Source organism: Lynx canadensis, chromosome A1, assembly GCF_007474595.2.
Source record: "Lynx canadensis isolate LIC74 chromosome A1, mLynCan4.pri.v2, whole genome shotgun sequence".
NCBI lineage: Eukaryota > Metazoa > Chordata > Mammalia > Carnivora > Felidae > Lynx > Lynx canadensis.
In genome coordinates, this window is record NC_044303.2 from 156,857,887 (window position 1) to 156,879,161 (window position 21,275).

Consider the following 21,275-nt stretch of genomic DNA (forward strand, 5'->3'; position numbering starts at 1 on the left):
CAGTGCAAGAGGGTTCCCGTTTCTCCACATCCTCGCCAGCATCTATAGTCTCCTGATTTGTTCGTTTTGGCCACTCTGGTGTGAGGTGATATCTGAGTGTGGTTTTGATTTGTATTTCCTCGATGAGGAGCGACGTGGAGCATCTTTTCATGTGCCTGTTGGCCATCCGGATGTCTTCTTTAGAGAAGTGTCTATTCATGTCTTCTGCCCATTTCTTCACTGGATTATTTGTTTTTCAGGTGTGGAGTTTGGTGACCTGTTTATAGATTTTGGACACTAGCCCTTTGTCCGATATATCATTTGCAAATATCTTTTCCCATTCCATTGGTTGCCTTTTAGTTTTGTTGATTGTTTCCTTTACTGTGTCACAAAATTTTCAATGTCAGAACTTCTGATTTTGTTTTTAGTTGGCTAAACATCTTGTCATTCTGCCATTCACCACTGTCTAAACATCTTGCTTTAAAAAAACAAAACAATAGTTGGAAGTGTAGAGATTTATTGCCTGATTAGTATACAAAGGTATTATTTTCAAAATTTAAGGTGAAAGCTTGATATGTAATTTTTATTGAGGTCAAAATTAATTCAAAATTACCTAAAATGTAAAATTATTTTCTTTTTATTTATTTATTTTTTTTTAAATTTTTTTTTTAACGTTTATTTATTTTTGAGACAGGGAGAGACAGAACATGAACAGGGGAGGGTCAGAGAGAGGGAGACACAGAATCTGAAGCAGGCTCCAGGCTCTGAGCTGTCAGCACAGAGCCCGACGCGTGGCTAGAACTCACGGACTGCGAGATCATGACCTGAAATGAAGTTGGCCGCTTAACCGACTGAGCCACCCAGGCGCCACTAAAATTATTTTCATATATGTGTAGTAGTAATATTGCTGATGGGGATCATAATCTTGGATGGGAGGAGGTCTATATAACTTCAGAGGTAGATGATGCAATACCCTAGTCTAGGATTTTTGAAATAACAAGGTACTTGTCTTTATTCGGGTTTAAGTGTTTTCTGATTAACTGTAAGATGCTTCAAATTTTCTTTAGAAGAAAGGTCAGTCATAAAAAAAAACTACCAAGATAATTCAACAAATAGAAATCCAATTAACACTTTTATTGTTAGATCCTAGACATTAGCCCAAAAATGTAAACAGTCTAAAAACAGATGTAGAATCTCTTCCATTAAATAGTTTAAATTCCCAAATTTACACCATTAGTTGGCTTAGCAAGGACTTTTTTTTTGAGAGAGCAAGAGAACATGAGAGAGAGAGAGAGAGAGAGCGCGCGCGCGAGCATAGGCACACAAGTGGGGGAGGGGCAGAGGAAGAAGGAGATAGAATCTCAAGCAGGCTCCATGCCCAGGGGGGCTCAATCCCATGACCCTGGGATCATTAGCAAGAACTTTTTTTTTTTTCATTAGAAGAACTTTTAAAAGCATTTTTTTTTTAGCCTTATCCACTGAAACCATCTTAAATGGCTATCAACAAGAAAATTATTAAATTATTAAAGAGTTAATTCACCGAGTGGAAGAGAGCCATGAAAATAAAAGTAGAAATGTAGCTATCAACATGGATGAATCTTACAAATACACTGTTGAGAGGAAAAGGTACAAATAAATACACGCAGTACGATACTATCCACACAACAGTTTGAAAATCTGCCATGCATCAGTACACCTTATTATAAGGGATTATAAGCATAGGTAGTCGAAGTGGAAGGAAATGTGCTGGAGCGATCACCATCACCAAATCCGGGGTGGAGATGAGAAAGTGGATGATATTGGAGAAAGGCATATAGTGAGCCTTTGCAGTCCTGGTATTGTTTTATTCCTTAAGCTGGATGATGAGTGTATGAATGTTTATCATTAATACCCTTTATGCCTTTTCATATGTCTCAACATTTCTTAATAAATTTGAACCCAATGTACTTAATTATAATGACTCTGAATTATCCAAGTTAATGACGTGTATGAGTGCATACATTACTGACAGGCTGTGTGTAAATCAGATTTACAAACCATTTTTAAAATGCAATATGCAATATTCTTTTTTAGAAGATATCTGTGGTGGTTTTCTCATTCAACATTCACCCCTGGGTACCCTGAGTGTAAAAATTACTTATTGAATGAAGACATGTTCGATCAACATTAAGTGAATGCTGAATATGTGGCAGGCACTGTGATATATACTTGGGATCCAAATGTGAATAAGACAGGGTCCCAGCTCTAAAGGAATTCTGTCTAATGAGAGAGACAGACCTGTAAATAAATAACTTCATTACAGTAAGACTTGATAAGAGGTGTGTACAGTGCTAAGGGACTACACAGGAGGCAGCTGCTAAATGTGCCTTGAAAGGTATAGAAAACTTATAGAAAAGGAAATTATATGCAAGGATATTGATGCTTTAAGAAAATTAATGGGGGGCGCCTGGGTGGCTCAGTCGCTTAAGTGACTGCCTTCAGCTCAGGTCATGATCTTGTAGTTCATGAGTTCGAGTCCCACGTCAGGCTCTGTGCTGACAGCTCAGAGCCTGGAGCCTGCTTCGGATTCTGTGTCTCCCTCTCTCTCTGCCTCTCCCCTGCTTGCACTCTATCTTTCTCTCTCTCAAAATTAAATAAACATTAAAAAAAATTTTTAAAAAGAAAAAAGAAAACTAATGGGATCACTGTTCTTAGAATTCCCTGACATCTGACCCCTGAGAATTTAGTGATCATCTAACTTTATTGCCATGTGACTTAAAAACAATGTTTATTTGGATAATTACAAATAGTTTATTTTTATGGTCACAACTATATTTATGTATGCATGTAGGTGTGTATCTTACTTCCAAAAAAGGACTGAGATGTCTTACAGTTAGACAGCATTGAATAACAAAAGTATAAGAGCCTATTAATATCAGGCTGGTATAGGTGAGGATAGGGAGAGGAACTGAGAAAAAGAGAAGAGAATATTTATGACATAAAATCTAGAAACTTTATTGTAAAAGTTCTTTCAAGATTTAAAACACAGAGTTTTTATTATTCAACCACATAATAATTCAAAGGAAAAAAAAAAGTATGCTCCATTGGGGAAAATTATGACAATGTTTTTCATGTAAAAGTTGTAGAAAACATTTTGGTATGCTTTCATGGAAAGCTAGAATTTCTATTTTTATTTTTAAAATCAGAGTAGAGGTGTCATGGTAGAGATTAAGATTTTTACAGTAAGAGAAATCTAAACATTAAAAAAATTCATTTCATGTTTTTAATGCTCTTGTTTATACTGTTTACCCACAACATAAATTCAGTCTAAAGAAAAGACTTTTTCAATCTATCACATGTTTAAAAGCACAAATAGTTATGAGATAAACAGTTTTCCAGTTTTTAGCTAAGTCCAATTTATCTAACTAGATTAGTAAAATTCCTAGGGATTAATAAGTAATTAATAGGGAAGAGGGCTGATATATAAAAATTAGTAATTAAACTATAAGCCAGCCATAAAAAAAAGCTTATTTTCCTGAAACAAACGTATTTTGGGATAGTACTTTCTAAAAGGTTGAGAAAAGGATTCATAAAACTATTAATGGCTAAAAAGTATAGTAAGAAATTAAACATCTATGCCAAACTGTCTTATTTCAAAGAGATTTTGGTCATTTCAAAATGTCTTAAGTATAGTTGCAAGGAAAAAACATCCTCAACACCAAATCCTGTTAACACTATCTGTTTAAATCTTTTTTTTTTTTTTTTTTTTTTTTTTTAATTTTTTTTTTTCAACGTTTATTTATTTTTGGGACAGAGAGAGACAGAACATGAACGGGAGAGGGGCAGAGAGAGAGGGAGACACAGAATCGGAAACAGGCTCCAGGCTCTGAGCCATCAGCCCAGAGCCCGACGCGGGGCTCGAACTCACGGACCGCGAGATCGTGACCTGGCTGAAGTCGGATGCTTAACCGACTGCGCCACCCAGGCGCCCCTGTTTAAATCTTTCTTAAATGTATCCTCCCCTTTCAATTCTTACTGTGAAAGACTGGGTTCAGTTTCTTTTTATCTCTCATCTGAAATATACAAATAACCTCCCAAGATTCCTGTTGTTATGTTCAGTTATTCTATGAGGAATGTAGGAAGAAAGAAACTTTTGGGGTGCCTGGGTGGCTCAGTCAGATGAGCATCTGACTCTTAGTTTTGGCTCAGGTCATGATCTCGCAGTTTGTCGTTTCGAGCCCTGCATTGGGCTCTGTGCTGACAGAGCCTGCTTGGGATTCTCTCTCTCCCTCTCTCTCTGCCCCTGCCCTTTTCTCTCTCTCTCTCTCAAAATGAATAAACTGTAAAAAACAAAGAAAGAAACTTTTGAGTTAGGACGCTCTGTTATTTATTGCTTTATATCACTAATCCTCACAACAGCAATTTAGAGAGGCTCTTGCATGGTTCAGACAGCTTCAAGAAAGTTCACACCTAGTGTAGGGGTTATGCCAATCTAAAGTCTACAGCATTTTCAAAAAATTTCAAATGTGAAATACTCCCCCAGCTTCTAATCAATGGCAGAGTCATCCTGGGAGTACAAGAGTAAGCTGGAACTGATCGGAGTCAGCCTGGCATTAGATCCCAAAGCACATCTTTTTTTTCCTCTCTCTTAAATTTACATCTAACTTGGGGGGTGCCTGGGTGGCTCAGTTGGTTAAGCGCTGGACTCTTGATATCAGCTCAGGTCATGATCTCAAGGTTGTGAGACTAGACTACATCTTTATTTCCATTGCCTGGATAAATTCAATCATTGTGCTGGACAACAGGTTTGACTGGAAGTTACAAGTGAGGGTTTAACAACATCCATGTAGGAAGGCACATACAGCATGCATTGTTCTATACTGCCTCTGGGAAAGAAGACAGTTTTAGCATTGCTGGAGAACAATTTTTCAACAGCTAAGTGTACAACTTCTAAGAAATCATCTTGTAGATAAACTCTCATAATGAAGGAAGAATGTACATATGCATGCATGTGTGAAGTAAAGGCAGAGAGACTGCAAAGAATATAACGTTCATCAAGAAGGAATTGGCTTGGGGTGCCTGGGTGGCTCAGTCGGTTAAACATCTGACTCGACTTTGGCTCAGGTTCTGATCTCACGGTGTGAATTCGAGCCCCATATTGGGGTCTGCACTGACAGGGCAGGGATACTCTCTCACCTCTCTCTACCTCTCTCTCAAAAAAAAAACAAAAACAAAAAAACTTAAGAAAAAAGAGGGAAATGGCTTAATAAATGGTTGCACACCTAAATGAGTGAAATCTAAAAGATGAGGTAAAATTATATGGAGAGATTTAAAAAATGTATTAGGTAAAAAAAAATCTAACTATAGTACATCATATAGTTCCCATTTGTATAAAAAGGTAAAGTATGTTTGGGTGCATGCATACATATGCAGAGACTACTTCTGGATAGTTTTACAATAATTTAACCATATAGGTTACTTCTGAAGAATAAGACTACGGGGGTCAGAGCCTACCCTTCTGTACTGAACTTTTCCTCATATATGCCTTTCTCTGCTGTCTGAAATCTTCCATGAGTCATACTCATGTATGTATTTTCAAATACATAATGGAAAAGAAAACTAGCATGTGATGACAGCATCTTCTATCACATACTACTCATCTAGCCTCACACTAGTTAAAGATAAAGCAAACACAATAGATGCCTAATTGACTGTCTTCTAGCCTACTTTGTGCCAGGACTATTTAAGTCAGTGTTGAGCAGCTGAAGTCTTTAATGTTTATTTATTTATTTTGAGAGAAAAAGAGAGCGCGAGCAAGGGAGGGGCAGAGGGAGAGAGGGAGAGAAAGAATTCCAAGCAGGCTCTTCAATGTCAGCATGGAGCCTGACACGGGGCCAAACTCACAAACTGTGGTATCATGACCTGAGCCAAAACCAAGAGTTGGATGCTTAACTGACTGAGCCACCCAGATGCCCTGAGCACTTGAAGTCTTTAAAGTAGAGATGAAGGAAGTAATAATCCCAGTTTCCAAATCCCCCGATCCACCCCTCAGCTCCCTTACCATCCCAAAGAAAAATATTTAGTCCAGACATTCTAAAATTAGGACTGTAATTAACAAAGGCTGTGTTGTGTTAGTGGGACTCTTTATTTTTTTAAAAATATATATTTTTAAGGTTTATTTATTTTGAGAGAGAGAGAGTGTGTGTATGAGAGGGAGCAGGGGAGGGGCAGAGAGAGAGGGAGAGACAGAATCCCAAGAAGGCTCCACTGTCAGCATAGCACCTGATGCAGGGCTCAAACTTGGAAACTCACGAATGACGAGATCATGACCTGAGCTGAAATCAAGAGTTGGATGCTTAACTGACTGAGCCACACAGGTGCCCCTCTTTTTATTTTTTTAAAAGTTTCTTTGCTTGTTTATGTAAGTAAGTAAGTAAACTCTACACCCAACATGGGGCTCGAACTCAAGACCCCAAGATCAAGTCACATGCTCCTCTGACTGATCCTGCCAGGTGCCCCTGATAGTGACTCTTTTTAGACAAAGTGTTGACTCTGCTGAATCCCTGACTAGGCGCTTTCCAGGGAAAACTGGCAGGGTTGGGTTAGATCTCAGGGCATGGATCTAACAGGAAAGATGAGCCAGCCACAGCAGTCACATCTCATTACCATGACTCAGTTCTCTTTTAGTATGTCTGTCCTATTCTTTCCCTCAGAGGTGGGCCAGGTCTTCACCAGGCACCCCTGATTCTTAGCTCAAGAGGACTTACTTCCTAGTGGCCAATTAACTACCTTTCTCCCTGAGAAACAGGGCCTAACTATTGTTGGCTCAATCTTATTGTTGGATGGATATTTAGTATACTATTGTTCTATTTTTGTTATCATAACAATTTACAAACAGGCAGACACTTGCTTCCTGCTATTTCCCATGGAAAGATAACGACAATAATAATCCTTAAAAATATCTTAAATTTGGGGAACCTGGGTGGCTCAGTCCGTTAAGTGTCCAACTTCTGCTCAGATCATGATTTCGTGGTTCATGGATTCGAGCCCTGTGTTGGGCTCTGTGCTGACAGCTCAGAGCCTGGAGCCTGCTTCAGATTCTGTGTCTCCCTCTCTCTCTCTCTGCCCTTCTACTGCTCACACTCTGTCTCTCTCTCTCTCTCTCAAAAATAACATTAACAAAAATAAAAAGAAATCATCAAATAAAAATCCGTTGTTGCCTTATACATTCTGGACCAAGAGCAGGGGAAGCTAACACACATAAAAATAAAAGTTACACTTTTTAAAAATGTCAAACACTTAAAACCCATGTGTTGCTTGAAAGGATCACTTAATCATCTGATGAGCTACTTTACCTTACCTAAAGCAGAGGTCTAAGGGCAGTATTGCAGGCACACAACACAGGACTATGCAGAAAAGAGTTAGGAACACCACAGACATTCAAATAAGGAGCTAACAGAGAAAAAAACGAGGGAAGAAAGCAGGTCCACAAGCCACCATGAAACATGGCTCATCTTTCCTGTCTTCTCGCCTATCTCCACTTCTACCTGCACGCATCACTAGACTTTAGGTTGAGAGCTTCAGTAGGAGGACCAGATAAATTTAAAAAGCAGCAAATGTAAATGGAGTCATGGAAAGTTTAGGTTACAGAGCTGAGGCCCAGGATGCTGTTTGCCTGGAGGCATTATTCATTCTGAGAAGGACAAGAGCCCCGATGGGGGAAACTGAAAATGCCTATTTAAGTCTCACTCTAGGTTCAAGGATAGATGGGGAAAGCTTTCGGGTTTCTTTCCACGTAGCCTAGTCTTGTGGAGTAATTTAGGAGAAGAGGTACAGATTCTGTCAGACGAATACATGAGAATAGAGAAACACATGAGAGAAGTACAAACACTAAACTTAAAAAAGGAGTATGTATATATTAGTATCCCGTTTTTATTCCTAAGTGCCAAAATACTGCCACAAATAGTAATAGTACAGTGTATGAAATGACTACTTTTCACTTTATCTGATTTGCTATGGCCATGAAATATATTAACGTGAATATGTGTGTCCACTGGCAGATTTGTGGTTCTACCATGACAAGCCCAATGTTGACAGCTTATTTGAAGATTTCTTTTGGTTATTTCTTTCAGAACTTTAGGGCATCGTGTGGAAAACTTCCCCCCAAGTCTTCATATATAAATATAAAAAAATTAAGCATTATGTGGAAAATAAATATAATGTATGGAATATGTATCCTCTGTAAATAAGCATGACTAAATTTACAGAAACCATGTATCTAATGTCCTGTCACAATTTAAAGTTAATGCTCTGCACCCCGCAGGCCTCTCCTGGATTAAGGCAAATAATATCTATGATAACACTTCTTGTTGTTTTTGTAGGTAAAACTTAGTTCTTGAAGGACACACAAAGACCTTCTATATTTAGAAAACAGAAAGGTAAAATAAACTTTTAATGATAAAATTGTATCTATCCAACTGAAAGTTAAGAGGAAAAAAAATATTCTTGTGATTCCAATAAAACTTCTACTCTTCAGTATCTTTTTCAACTATTAAGATCCATTTAGCTCAAAAAATATTTCAGTGACGTGCAGTTTTCAGTTACTGAACTAATGTGAGTACAACATTCATAGTATTCCTCTTTGGCAAGTTACTTACCTTCTTGTTACCAATTTTGATATGTGTTAAAAGTAAATAATTTGCGATCACTGATTTCCACGGTCAGACTTAAGAGTCACCTAGCTCTGACTTGAATGGAAATGATGATGTAGAAGAGAAAATGGCCTGAGAGAATGACAGCCTCTCTTGAAGGGCAGGTGAAGGTTCACTGACCCCTGGGCACTCTACTCCATTCTGGTGAATCACTGCTTTGGGGAAACAAAAGACCCTGTGGCTCGTAAAACCTGATGATATTAAGAAGAGGGAAGGATTTTATACTTAGAATTCAGGGTCACTGCTAGAAACACAACTTTAAAAATTCAAGGGTAAGGAAAAATACCATCTTTAAAAATGAATTACTTGTGTTTTTTCCTTTAAAAAGTATCTGGTAAACCCATATCATACAGATGTTCATTACTTATTCAATGTACACCATTGAGAGATAAATAGAACTGTTAGAATACAAAAATGCCAAGGGTAATTCAACTACTGCAGTGTAAGTGTGGCATAACTGATTCGTCATGACATACAATTTTCTAAAAGCTATTCTGTTAGAAGGCAATAAATGAGTGCATAAATGATTTACATTCTTCTGAGCCATGGTTATTATTCAGTATTTTATTCTAAAAAATATATACACCCTATACTATTATGTTTATTCTCTAGAGTATAATAAAAACATAATTGAATTTGATGAAAAATAGACTTTATTCTAAATGTAGCATACAGCACATACAGCTACTCCCTTATTTTATCCCTTGTGAAGATCAATGGTCACTTGAGGTGGTTCTGTTCTAGGTTTGTTTTAATATATGGTCAATAAAATATTTTTAATTTAAAAATTATATCCTTATATTCCATGTCATATTTCCTTTTTAATAACATGAGTTTTGACCTAAATAACAACTTATGAATGCAAAATACAATATTTTAATCACTGTTTTACTTCTGAGCATGATTTCTTATTGACCAGGTAGGGCAGGAAATTAACTACAGATGGTATAGCAAATAAAAACGAAGCATTCTATAACAAAAGCATCAGAGTTCAGTGATTTGTTTTATTTTGAAAAAGCCTAAATGCTATTATGAAAAAAGGTTACCTTTTAAAAATTATTTAAAATTTGTTTCAATATAACCATCTCTGGAATTTAGATAAATTACTTACAAATATATTTAAGCTAATACTATTTTCATTTATAAGTTTCTTTGGGTTAAAAACTGTGCCATAAAATATCCAAATATATAATATATAAATTACATAATATGTAATTATACTAAAGTTTAACACAGTTATTTTATATTTATATACAAATTATAATACACACTCTATAGTATGGTTAAATCATACATATATGCTATCTTTAAAAAAACTATACATAAACACATACACATATATATGTGTGTATGCATATATATATATATACACACACACATATAGATGTATGTATATACGTATATATGTATATATATTGTAAGGGCAATGCAAATTAAAAATAAAAGGCTTAATTCTCTCTGTTGAAAATAAGGGAATGGATTTCCCTCTTCCTTTTACTTATTTATCTTTGAAATTTATAATTTTAAGTATTTTTTCATCTCTTTGAAATATATCCCTTAGAAGACTAGATTAGATCTTTTGTCAGCTTTCTCAACCAGGACTATCTCAAGAACCTGGAAGCCATCTTTTCCAAATGCAAACACCAAGCGCAATGGCTCCTGGCTCTAGTTCCTGATGAAGGGCAAGGACTAATTTCAGTGGTTGCTTTGTTCCAATCTGCAAAATCACTCTGTCCTAAAGATATGAGAAGTGTGTTTGTCTTCAGGATAAAGACAATTAGCTAACGAAGGTACCCTCTAACACAGGTAAAATTAGGATGAACTATGCGTGAAAAAATATGCTGCCATGCCAAATCCTCTACGTGAGGACTAGCTACTGTTTATCTTGAAAACATGTTTGTTATGGATTGCATCTACCAGGTTATATGAAGGGGTGCGATGCCCAGCTCTGACTTGCCAATCTCTTAGCAGACAGCTGTGATATGCAACGCATTCTGGTTTAACGCGTGTTGAATAACAGAGTGTTTTTATTCTCTTCTGCCTTTGTAGAGGGAATGTCTGGGATGGGAGATTTTGGTTTTAATTATAATTCCCCCAAAATATGCTTTCTTCTGAATTTAAGTTATTTATGCCCTTTGTTATGACAAAAAATAGACTGCATTCTTATATAAAACATTAAAAAAAATCATAGATAGGAACATTTCACTTGCTTGGTTCGGTTTCTTGGACAATTCAATATTAACTATACCTTAAATTTTAAAAAAGGAAATACTATGTCTCATTCTATATTAGAAATTTGTACTGTGGTTTGCATATTTATAACCTACATGAGGTGAATTATTAGAACCTTTGACCAAAAGGATCCAAATAGGTGAACTGATTCTAGGACCCAAAACACATATAAAGACAAAGTCTCTTCCATCTAATGGCAAACTGCTTAACTGTCCCATTACTCCTAATGTTTGGTAGCACTAACTTTTGGAGTACGTGATAAAGATTAATCTTGCAGAGCAACTCTCTATGGAGTCTCTGGCCTTCCACGTGGGAAGGTGACTTATAATGACAAATGTTACATAAAAATAATACATTTTTGTTTTGGTCTCTTTCAACAACTCAAGCAATGCATGGCCTTATACTACAATTTTAATACTGTAATTTGAAATTTTTAATTTCTGTGCTTATCTATCAAGTGAAGCTGCTTAACTCTAAACATATTAATGAAAATCTAGGTCATCAATATTGGCAAACTCTAAGAAAACATTAGTAGAAATTCAATAAACTTTAATTTACCTATTTGAAGGCAGTGCCTAAATTTTTGAGTCACATTTGCTTAAAAAAGTTTTTTTAAATTTATTTTTGAGAGAGTGTTGCACGTGTGGGGAAAGGCAGAGACAGGGAAACAGAGGTTAGTAGGCGGGCTCCACAGTGATAGCAGAGAGCCTGATGTGGGACTCGAACCTCATGAACCACGAGATCATGACCTGAGCCAAAGACGGACGGACGCTTAAAGGACTGAGCCACCCAGGAACCCCTTGAGTCTTAAAGTACTAATAATGTTAAATTCTAGGGAAGAGGGTTTAATCAATTTTTTTCAGGAAAATTAATAATATGAAAACCTAAAATGATCTAAGAGTAGAAAACACTAAAACTAGACCAGGTACAGTTTGTGTAAATGAAACATGAAACCAACTAGTTTTAAATAATTAACAATATTTACCTTGTAGCATTTTGTTCTATCTTTTCATCAATGTCACTGAAGATCTGCTTAAACTCCAAGTCTCCAGGAAGTGAATTTAACAAACAATGTAGGTCAAAAGAAGTATGGGAATATTTATCTCCCCAATCCATTCTGTGGAATAAGAATAAAAAGCATGTCACATCCTCAAAAATAAAGAAAAAAAAAAAAAAACACCTCAAGTTGTGATCCTAAACCAAAAATAATAATTCTCATTTATAGGTAAAATGAAATACAGCAGTAGGAAAACTAGGGTATTGTTAAACTAGGTATAGAGTGCTTTGTTATTTAATTTGCATGAGGTGTGACCTGATTTTCACACTTCTCTATGGTTTGAAAGCTGAACAAAACCGCACCCCTCAGAGAGTACTCAAGCATCCTGCTGCTTCTCACTGTAACCAAGAGCTGCAAAGGCGATCCCAAACCACATAGACCACTGTGAACAAGGGTGGCGGCAACAAGAATTCAACACCTTCCCTCCACCCTTGTCAACACACTGACCTGGAAATTGTAACTTCCAAATTTCCAAGTGTCATCCCATACCCCTTATTTATATGTGAAGAAGGCATAATTTTCCTTGAATTCCTCTATCACCTCTGTCAACCTAAGTACTTATAACTGACTAAAACTTACATATTCTACTCTTCCTAGAGAGACATGCATTTTCCCACTATCAAATCATTCATTCAGTCAGTGCATATATATTCTTGAATGTTTGATATGTAAAAGGCACTGCTGTGGAAGCTGGGGATACAACTGCAACAAGTCAAAGTCTCTGCCCTCATGGAGTTTTTATCTCATTTAAGAATACATAAGCAGGTATACTTTATAAAAGATCACATGGTGAGAAGTGCTGTGAATACAAGAAAGCGGGGCAATGAAACAGACTAAAAATGATGGAGATGGGGTAGAATGTGATCTATTTTATTTAGGGATATGTTATTTTTGGATATAAAGTAGTGCTTATAAAGTACATAATGACTAACGGTATAAATGAAATGAGAAATTTAAATTATAACAAATATACACGGAATAAATACTAACAAGAAAAAGGATTGGGGAATGTGGTTTTATTTCAGATAAACCCAAAATACTTGACAAATTGTCTAAAAAGTTTTGCAGAGGCTACAACACTAATGGACTTCCTCATCTTTAGTTATTTAATTGCAACAAATTCAGCTAATTCATTATCCAAAACAAAATAGCTGAATTTCACACAGGCATCATCTGGAACTTCAATGAGGTAGTCTTGGGATAAAGCTTTTATTTTTTGCACAGGTTTTATTTTAAAAGGGAAACATCCAACTAAAACATTTTAATATAAAAGTCGGTGGCATCACAAGGTTTGTCATTTGTAAACTCAATTAGTCCCAATACAGAATAATCACAGAAATGTCATTCTAAAATACATAAATTCTCATGTATTTAGATCCTCTTTTTAAAATATTTTGCAGTAAAAGGTATAGAACACCATATATTCACCAGAAATTATATATCTTTAGGGTACTAAAACCTCAGTTTTTCCATATAAGCAGAGTCTGAGATCTTCTTACCTCCCTAGTCATTTCTAAATCCAATGGCCAATATTACTAATAATGAATTCAGCTTCTGTATTTGCATGTTTTTGGATCATTTTGGGTAGTTCAACTCTTCAGATGATGACTCATTCAAAAACTGTTGCAAGAAAATAAAATTTCGCTTTTGCAGTGAAAAAATTTGATCGGCTGAGGGTCTGTAGAAAGCTCAAACTTAGTAAACACTTTGGAGCAGAACCAATTATATATCAATACTCTGCTAAGACTTGTCTTATCAATACTAGAAAGTCTCATAAGCTCAGATTCTACATATTTAAAACATAAGAAAATAGGCATAGAGATCAGTTTAAATATAACAGTAAAATAGCAATACGACTTGTTATATATCTACTGTGTACAAACATATACGTCATCTTCCTTAATTCTCATAATTCTACAAAATAGTTATTACCCTCATTTATAAGGGAAGGAACCTGGGCCCAGAGACATTAACTAACATGCCCATGTAGCAGCTACTTACGTTAGAAGTAGAATTTGAACTGGATCTATTTGGTTCTAAATTCTAAGACTGCCTCATCTCTTGAGAAATGAATCACTTACTGCATACAGAATAGTTTTGCAGAAATATTTTTTTTAACATTTTTATTTATTTTTGAGACAGAGAGAGACAGAGCATGAACGGGGTAGTGTCAGAGAGAGAGGGAGGCACAGAATCTGAAACAAGCTCCAGGCTCTGAGCTGTCAGCACAGAGCCCGACTCTGGGATCGAACTCAAGGACCACGAGATCACGACCTGAGCTGAAGTCGGATGCTCAACCAACTGAGCCACTCCGTCGCCCCAGAAATATTTTTTTAAAGATTATATATTTTTGAGAGAGACTGTGTGTGCACACACATGCATGAGCAGAAGGGAAGAGAGAGAGGGAGAGAGAGAATCCAGAGCAGGCTCGGCATTGTTAGCACACAGCCGGATGCGGACATCAGTCTCACAAACCCTGAGATCATGACCTGAGCTGGAACAAAGAGTGGGATGTTGAACCAGCTGAGCCGCCCAGGCGCCCCATAGTTTTGTGTAAATATTAACCAATATGCTAAAATGGTTATCCCTCGGGGCGCCTGGGTGGCTCAGTCGGTTAAACGTCCGACTTCGGCTGGGGTGATGATCTCGCGGTTTGTGAGTTCAAGCCCTGCGTCAGGCTCTGTGCTGATGGCTCAGAGCCTGGAGCATGTTTCGGATTCTGTGTCTCCCTCTCTCTCTGACCCTCCCCCGTTCATGCTCTCTCTCTGTCTCAAAAACAAATAAACATTAAAAAATTTTTTTGGGGGGCGCCTGGGTGGCGCAGTCGGTTAAGCGTCCGACTTCAGCCAGGTCACGATCTCGCGGTCCGTGAGTTTGAGCCCCGCGTCAGGCTCTGGGCTGATGGCTCGGAGCCTGGAGCCTGTTTCCGATTCTGTGTCTCCCTCTCTCTCTGCCCCTCCCCCGTTCATGCTCTGTCTCTCTCTGTCCCAAAAATAAATAAACGTTGAAAAAAAAATTATAAAAAAATTTTTTTTAAATAAAAAAATAAATAAAAAAAATAAAATGGCTATCCCTGGATATTTTGACTACTGTTGATATTTATTTTCTTTATACTTAGCATTTTCCTATATTTTTGCAGTGAGTACTTTTATACATGTGAAAAAACAAAATTCAACCAAGTGAATGTGAAGATCTAATTGGCTTTGCTAAACTATTCATGAGTCAGGCAGCACTTCATCTAGCAAAAAGAGAGGCACTCCCGGGAGGTGTGAAAAATGAAGGGTTTTTATAGAGGAGGGTGGGGACATAAGAGTTATTAACAAAAACAGTGTGTTGTTCCAGACAAGGCTGTTTTCTAGGGGAAAAAGTATGAGGTCTTATCATGCAGAATACCTCATCTTTCTCTAGAGGATAGAGAGGACTCAAGTGGCAGACTTATTGGCATTGATGGAAAGGACAGTTTCCTGAATGACTAGGTAAGGCCATATTTCTGGTGGAAGGTGAAAATGCAATTAGATTGGATATTAAGCTCCAGTTTGGGAACTTGGTCTGAGCGACACCTTTTTGGGCCTGTGTTTTTCCTTTTTGTTAAAACATATATAATGAAGACAAATACTTTAAAAAGAAATTATGCCTGCTCTCATGGAGCTTTTGATCTTACATTTTGTCTTCATTTGAAACCTCTTCGAACCTTAACACCTCTCTTGCCAATTTGAATTCATCATTACTCTCAAAATCAAATTCAAAACTTACATAATCCCTAAATATCTCTTGACTACCATTTCACTAAACTTTTTGTATTATTTTGTGGTATTTGTGCTTGCAAATGCTGTTAAAGGAAAATGTGCTGTTCTGTGCTATGTTGGTATTAAATGTATGTTATGTCTTTCATTGAAATGGAGTAAAACAATAATGGGCTGAAACATGTTGAGCATTCAGATGGGGTTGGTGACATCATTTTAAAGGATTCCCGATACAGAGTTGTGTGATTTTTCTCTATCTAACCTCAGTAGATAAGTTAATCAATAAATACAAATAATACATTAAAGAAGTGCCACTTGGTAACAACAGGGTACCAGAATGATGATGGTTCAGAATTTTCATGTGACCACCATAGATCTATGATGCTTCTGTATTTAAGATATGGTTCCATGGTCATGAAAGACAAGAGAAGCAAGAATGACATTTATAGGTAAAGAGAGAGCAAGGATAAGAGAGAAAACTTGATTGGCAAAATAGAACAAATAGGATGAGAAAATTAACCTGAACAAATAGAGATGCACAGGACCAACAGAAGAAATAAATTAAAAAGGGAGAGTAGCCTGTGTAAGTGATGGTACAAAGTGTGAATTTAAAGGTTTTCTCAATGGAATGGCAGTGATCCCTGCAGGAATGTGGTGACAAAAAAGGACTGAATGGGCATGAGCACAGACACCAGACCTCCCATGTCCTTTCAAGCACTCTGCGGGTCCACCGTGTGACACTGTGCTGGGGCATCATGAGGGTATCATGAAAGGGAGAATGACAGTCTCTCCTCTAAAGGAGCAGAGACAGTAAAAACATAAGACAATAAACAAGGGAGCCAGCAGAAAGAGCACTCTATTCTCTAAGTAAGACATAACTAAGTAGGACCTCAACAACAAAAAAGTGAGTTATTAAGGGACTAATGTAACTTGACAAATACCTCAGTGGTATTTCAGAAACATAGACCAACCTTTAAAAAATTTAGGGGGAGGGGCACCTGGGTGGCTCAGCTGGGTGAGCATCCAACTCTTGATTTTGGCTCAGGTCATGATCTCCCAGTTTGTGAGTTTGAGTCCCACATTGGGCTCTGTGCTGACAGTGCAGAACCTCCTTGGGATTCTTTCTCTCTCCCTTTCTCTCTCTCTGCCCTGAGCCCACTCACTTGTGCTCTCTCTCTCTCTCTCTCAAAATAAATTTTAAAAAATTTAAAAAAATTATAGGTGGAAAAAGGAAGAGACTGTGAAGCTGTGTAGCTTAACCTAATCCAAGATCAATCAAAAATGGGAGCTGAAACTTTTTAAAGTATGCTTTCTTTTTGAAATTGTCATTCCACAGTACTATTTTTAAATATTCATTCTCCTGTAATGTTTCTGATCATTTTTGGCATAAGATTAAAAAACCAGTGCTTAATATTTCAAACAAGTATTAACAGCCAATCTAATATTAATTATTGCCTTTTAAAAATGAGTAACGTTTGAAGAATTATATCTGAGCCAAACATCTGTAGATCAAGTTTCAGCCATAGGCAAATTATAGCAGTTGAGCTATAAATTCCTAAGAACAGTGACTACAATAAAATATGTACATATTATAAGCACAGCCAGAAAACATTAAAATAAAGCAATAAAAAAAATCAAACCTCATGTGATCAAAAGAAAGTCCACGAAAGTAATTTCGGAATCTTGTCTTTTACCATATTTTAAAACAATACTTTCTAACCTAGGGTCTCTTTTTCATTATTTAAACACATATGATTAGAATCCTCATTTTATCCTTTTTTTTTTTTCTGTTTCTTCAAGAATAAAAATCCAGAGTGTCATTTTTTTGTGTGTGTAACCAAACAAATGCATGTTTTCTCATGCATACACTTTTCTCAACTATACACTTTTAAAAAAGTGAAAAAAGAAAACCCAACCAGTGGGAAGAAATCTACACTGAAAATGAGTTAGTAAAGCAGAAACTGTAGGACCATGTGATTTCTCCTCTGTGGAATAAGTCCAGTGAGGAAGGTCAGATGCCTGAGATTCTCAGCCCAAACTGTGGACTTAATGTGTCTACCACCTCTACTTTACCTGAAGTCCTACTGTCTAGCCTAAAAAAAACACTTTTAATCAGCATGGTAAGGAAATGTTTTCATTAATTAAAAATTTATGTTCCACATTTAATTAAACAAATTTCAAAATGTTACACTATACTAAAACACATTTAACTCTCAACACCATTGAATCAAAGAATCAGTAGGTTTGAGTTCAGATCCTCATTCTGTTAATGACTTTGAATTTTTTTTTTTTTTTCAACGTTTATTTATTTTTGGGACAGAGAGAGACAGAGCATGAACGAGGGAGGGGCAGAGAGAGAGAGGGAGACACAGAACTAGAAACAGGCTCCAGGCTCCGAGCCATCAGCCCAGAGCCTGACGCGGGGCTCGAACTCACGGACCGTGAGATCGTGACCTGGCTGAAGTCGGACGCTTAACCGACTGCGCCACCCAGGCGCCCCTGTTAATGACTTTGAGTAAGACACTTGATCTCTCAAGAGGGAGAGCTCACATTCCTCATTTATAAAATGAGATGGATGGATTTATTAGGCTCTGAGATTTCCTCTGGCTATAAATTTGTTGTATTCTTTAAGGAACAGAAGGAGTAGGACATATTTCTAACCGCCCCCCCGCCCCCGCCCATTAACTCTTCCAATGGAGTACTTTATTCATTAATACCATCATTTTTCTTATATCATGCACTCAAAGCCATTTTAAATGATTTCCTTTGCCCTTTCCCAGGGCTGTTACATGAAAGGCTTATGCAGAATCTGGGGCATCTGGGTGGCTCGGTTGGTTGAGCTGCTGGCTCTTGATTTCGGCTCAGGTCATGACCCCAGGGTCATGGGATTGAGCACCTCATCAGGCTCGGTGCTGAGCATGGAACCCACTTAAGATTCTCTCCCTCTTAATATGCTCTCCCTCTTCCCCACTTGTGCTCTCTTGCTCACTCTCTCTAAAAAAAGAAAAAGAAAAGAAAAAGCTTATGTGGAATCTATAGTTGAGCAAGAAATAATATGAGAAAAGAGGAAATGTGAGGCAGCAAGATACTCATTCATGGTAATAGGTAGATACCCAGTACTAATGTTTTACCCACCACCCCCTAGCTTCCTAAAATATACTAAGAAGCAGCGAGTGCATGTTTCTGGGCTTCTCTGACTTGGCACACTCTTCACTCAACAAAAGACGTGTGAGATCAACTGACCTTGGACATTATGCCTCCACAAGGAACAGGGTGACATACCTTCACAGACATCATGTGTCCCTGACCTATTATTCTTTGTATTCTTTATATTCTTTGTATTATTTGTTGTATTGCTGGTTCAGGTTGAGTTGTTGGTTTAATAAAGTAGCAGAGTGAAAATAAACTCTGACTAGGTCATCTTTTTTTTTTTTTTTTTTTTTAAAGTAGGCTCCATGTGGGTCCTGAACTCAAGACCCCAAGATCAAGACCAGAGCTGAGATCAAGAGTCAGATGCCCAACCGACTGAGCCACCCAGGTGCCCCCAGGTCATCTTTCTTAAATTCTGACCAGCCTTTTATTCCAGTCTGGCTCATTTTTACTTCTCCATCCATATCTAGTCACAAAGTAGTTCTCTGGATCATTCACAAAGTCTTGCCAATATTATATAATGCAAAATTTAACTTTCAATAAATCTTGAAAATTTTATGTAGTTCAGTAAATTCATTCATTAAGACATGGATTAAAAGTATGATGGCTGAATAGTTATTTTTATGATAATTACAGCTAACTTTTATATAGCATTATATGGGCCATGCATTGTTCTAAGTATTTTATATATATGAACTCATTTATTTTTTAAAAAAATTTTTTTTCAACGTTTATTTATTTTTTTGGGGACAGAGAGAGACAGAGCACGAACGGGGGAGGGGCAGAGAGAGAGGGAGACACAGAATCGGAAACAGGCTCCAGGCTCCGAGCCATCAGCCCAGAGCCTGACGCGGGGCTCGAACTCACGGACCGCGAGATCGTGACCTGGCTGAAGTCGGACGCTTAACCGACTGCGCCACCCAGGCGCCCCTATATATGAACTCATTTAATCCTTACCATGATTCTATGGGTCAGGTATTATTATAATCTCCATATTAAAGATATAGAAACTGAGGCACAGAGAGGTTTGTGAGTTGCCCAAGATCCCTTACATATGAAGTGGCAAAGCTGGGATTCAGAGTCCTTAATCACAATGCTATAAACTGCCTCTCTGTGTAGACTTCTGCTTAAAAGAAAAAAAAATTACTATTTTACATCTTATATGTATTGACTTATTTACTGCCATATGTATTTGACAGCTATCCCTAAAATCACTATAAATTTCCAAAAATAAATTTTTTAAGGCTAGATCTTCCCCTTATGATATTTCAAAGTCACTAGAAATTTATTTCTTTTCATCAATTACTGGAAGTTGAAATTTTAATGTTTTAGCCTCTCCAAAGATTGAGAGACAACTAGGATGGATCTCAATTTGTTGATAGTCATTTAAGATTCCTTATGCATGAAACTCTTACATTAGGAAATACAGAACTTGATATTCTATTCCATTTATTTTCTCAACTCTCATCTATGTATTAGGACTTCCACCACAGACTGCTATAGTTTCTATTAATAATTGTGGAAATTCTGATTATTATAATTAAATGCATGAGAATATTAATATACATCCAATAAATACACATAGTAACATGCCATGGCTATTAAAATCCGCCTTGATAAAATATAAAATACTTCATTGTAACTCCTCTATTAGTAATTTAAATATGTGCATGTATGAAGCAGAAATTGACAGGATCAGTCAGAATACACTATTGTAGCTTGACAAGCAAACAGAATTAACTGTCATATGTTTTACTCACCAAATCTGACATCGCTTTCTTTATTTTTCAATGTATTTCTCTTTGTAGAAAATATTTTCATTTTAATAACTCTATAATCTTCAATATGCAATCCTAGCCATCTCTTGCTTTAACACAACAGTGAAACCCAGATAATGTGAAATTTTAATCTCCACATTCTTTTATAACTTAGCACTCATGCATTTCACAGGACTTAAGAATTATAAAATTTTATATTTTTAGATTAGACCTAAATACAATCACAAATCATAGGGTTAAGGATTAACTAATGAAATTTCAAGCACAGTAAAAGCTTTATTAATTTGGAAAGTAGTACATCTGCATTAGTAGAAAGTTTAAGTTATGGTATACTTTTAAAAAGGCAATTGTATTATCTCTCAACTAGGAATAACAAACATTGCTTATAAAATGCGTCCATTACATTTTTAAGGAATTTTCTTTTAATAACTAGGTGAGAATGATTTAAACTTAGTATGCACTTTCTATCTAAATTTGTGCTTCTAAAGAACGTAGGTCTTTTTTTTTTTTTTTTAGGTCTATTTATTTATGTATTTTTGAGAGAGAAAGAGAGCAGGGGATGGGAGAAAGAGGGAGAGAGAGAATCCTAAGCAGGGTCTGCACTGGCAGCGAAGAATCCAACACAGGGCTGAAACTCACAAATTGT

At 36.7% G+C, this 21,275-nt stretch overlaps 1 protein-coding gene across 3 annotated transcripts in view; it reads right to left on the reverse strand.

The window, feature by feature from the left end:
- The window catches only part of KIAA0825 (KIAA0825 ortholog), a 205,447-nt gene that overhangs the window by 146,177 nt on the left and 37,995 nt on the right, over positions 1–21,275 (reverse strand). For 2 of the 3 annotated variants that reach the window (XM_032593683.1, XM_032593682.1), the window contains one exon: positions 11,887–12,018. In XM_032593683.1, the coding sequence (XP_032449574.1) occupies positions 11,887–12,017 (131 nt within the window). In that variant the 5' untranslated portion in view covers position 12,018. Of the gene's footprint in view, positions 1–11,886; positions 12,019–13,457; positions 13,579–21,275 lie in introns of all 3 variants that reach the window. The other variant, XM_030324862.1, reaches the window with a different exon arrangement.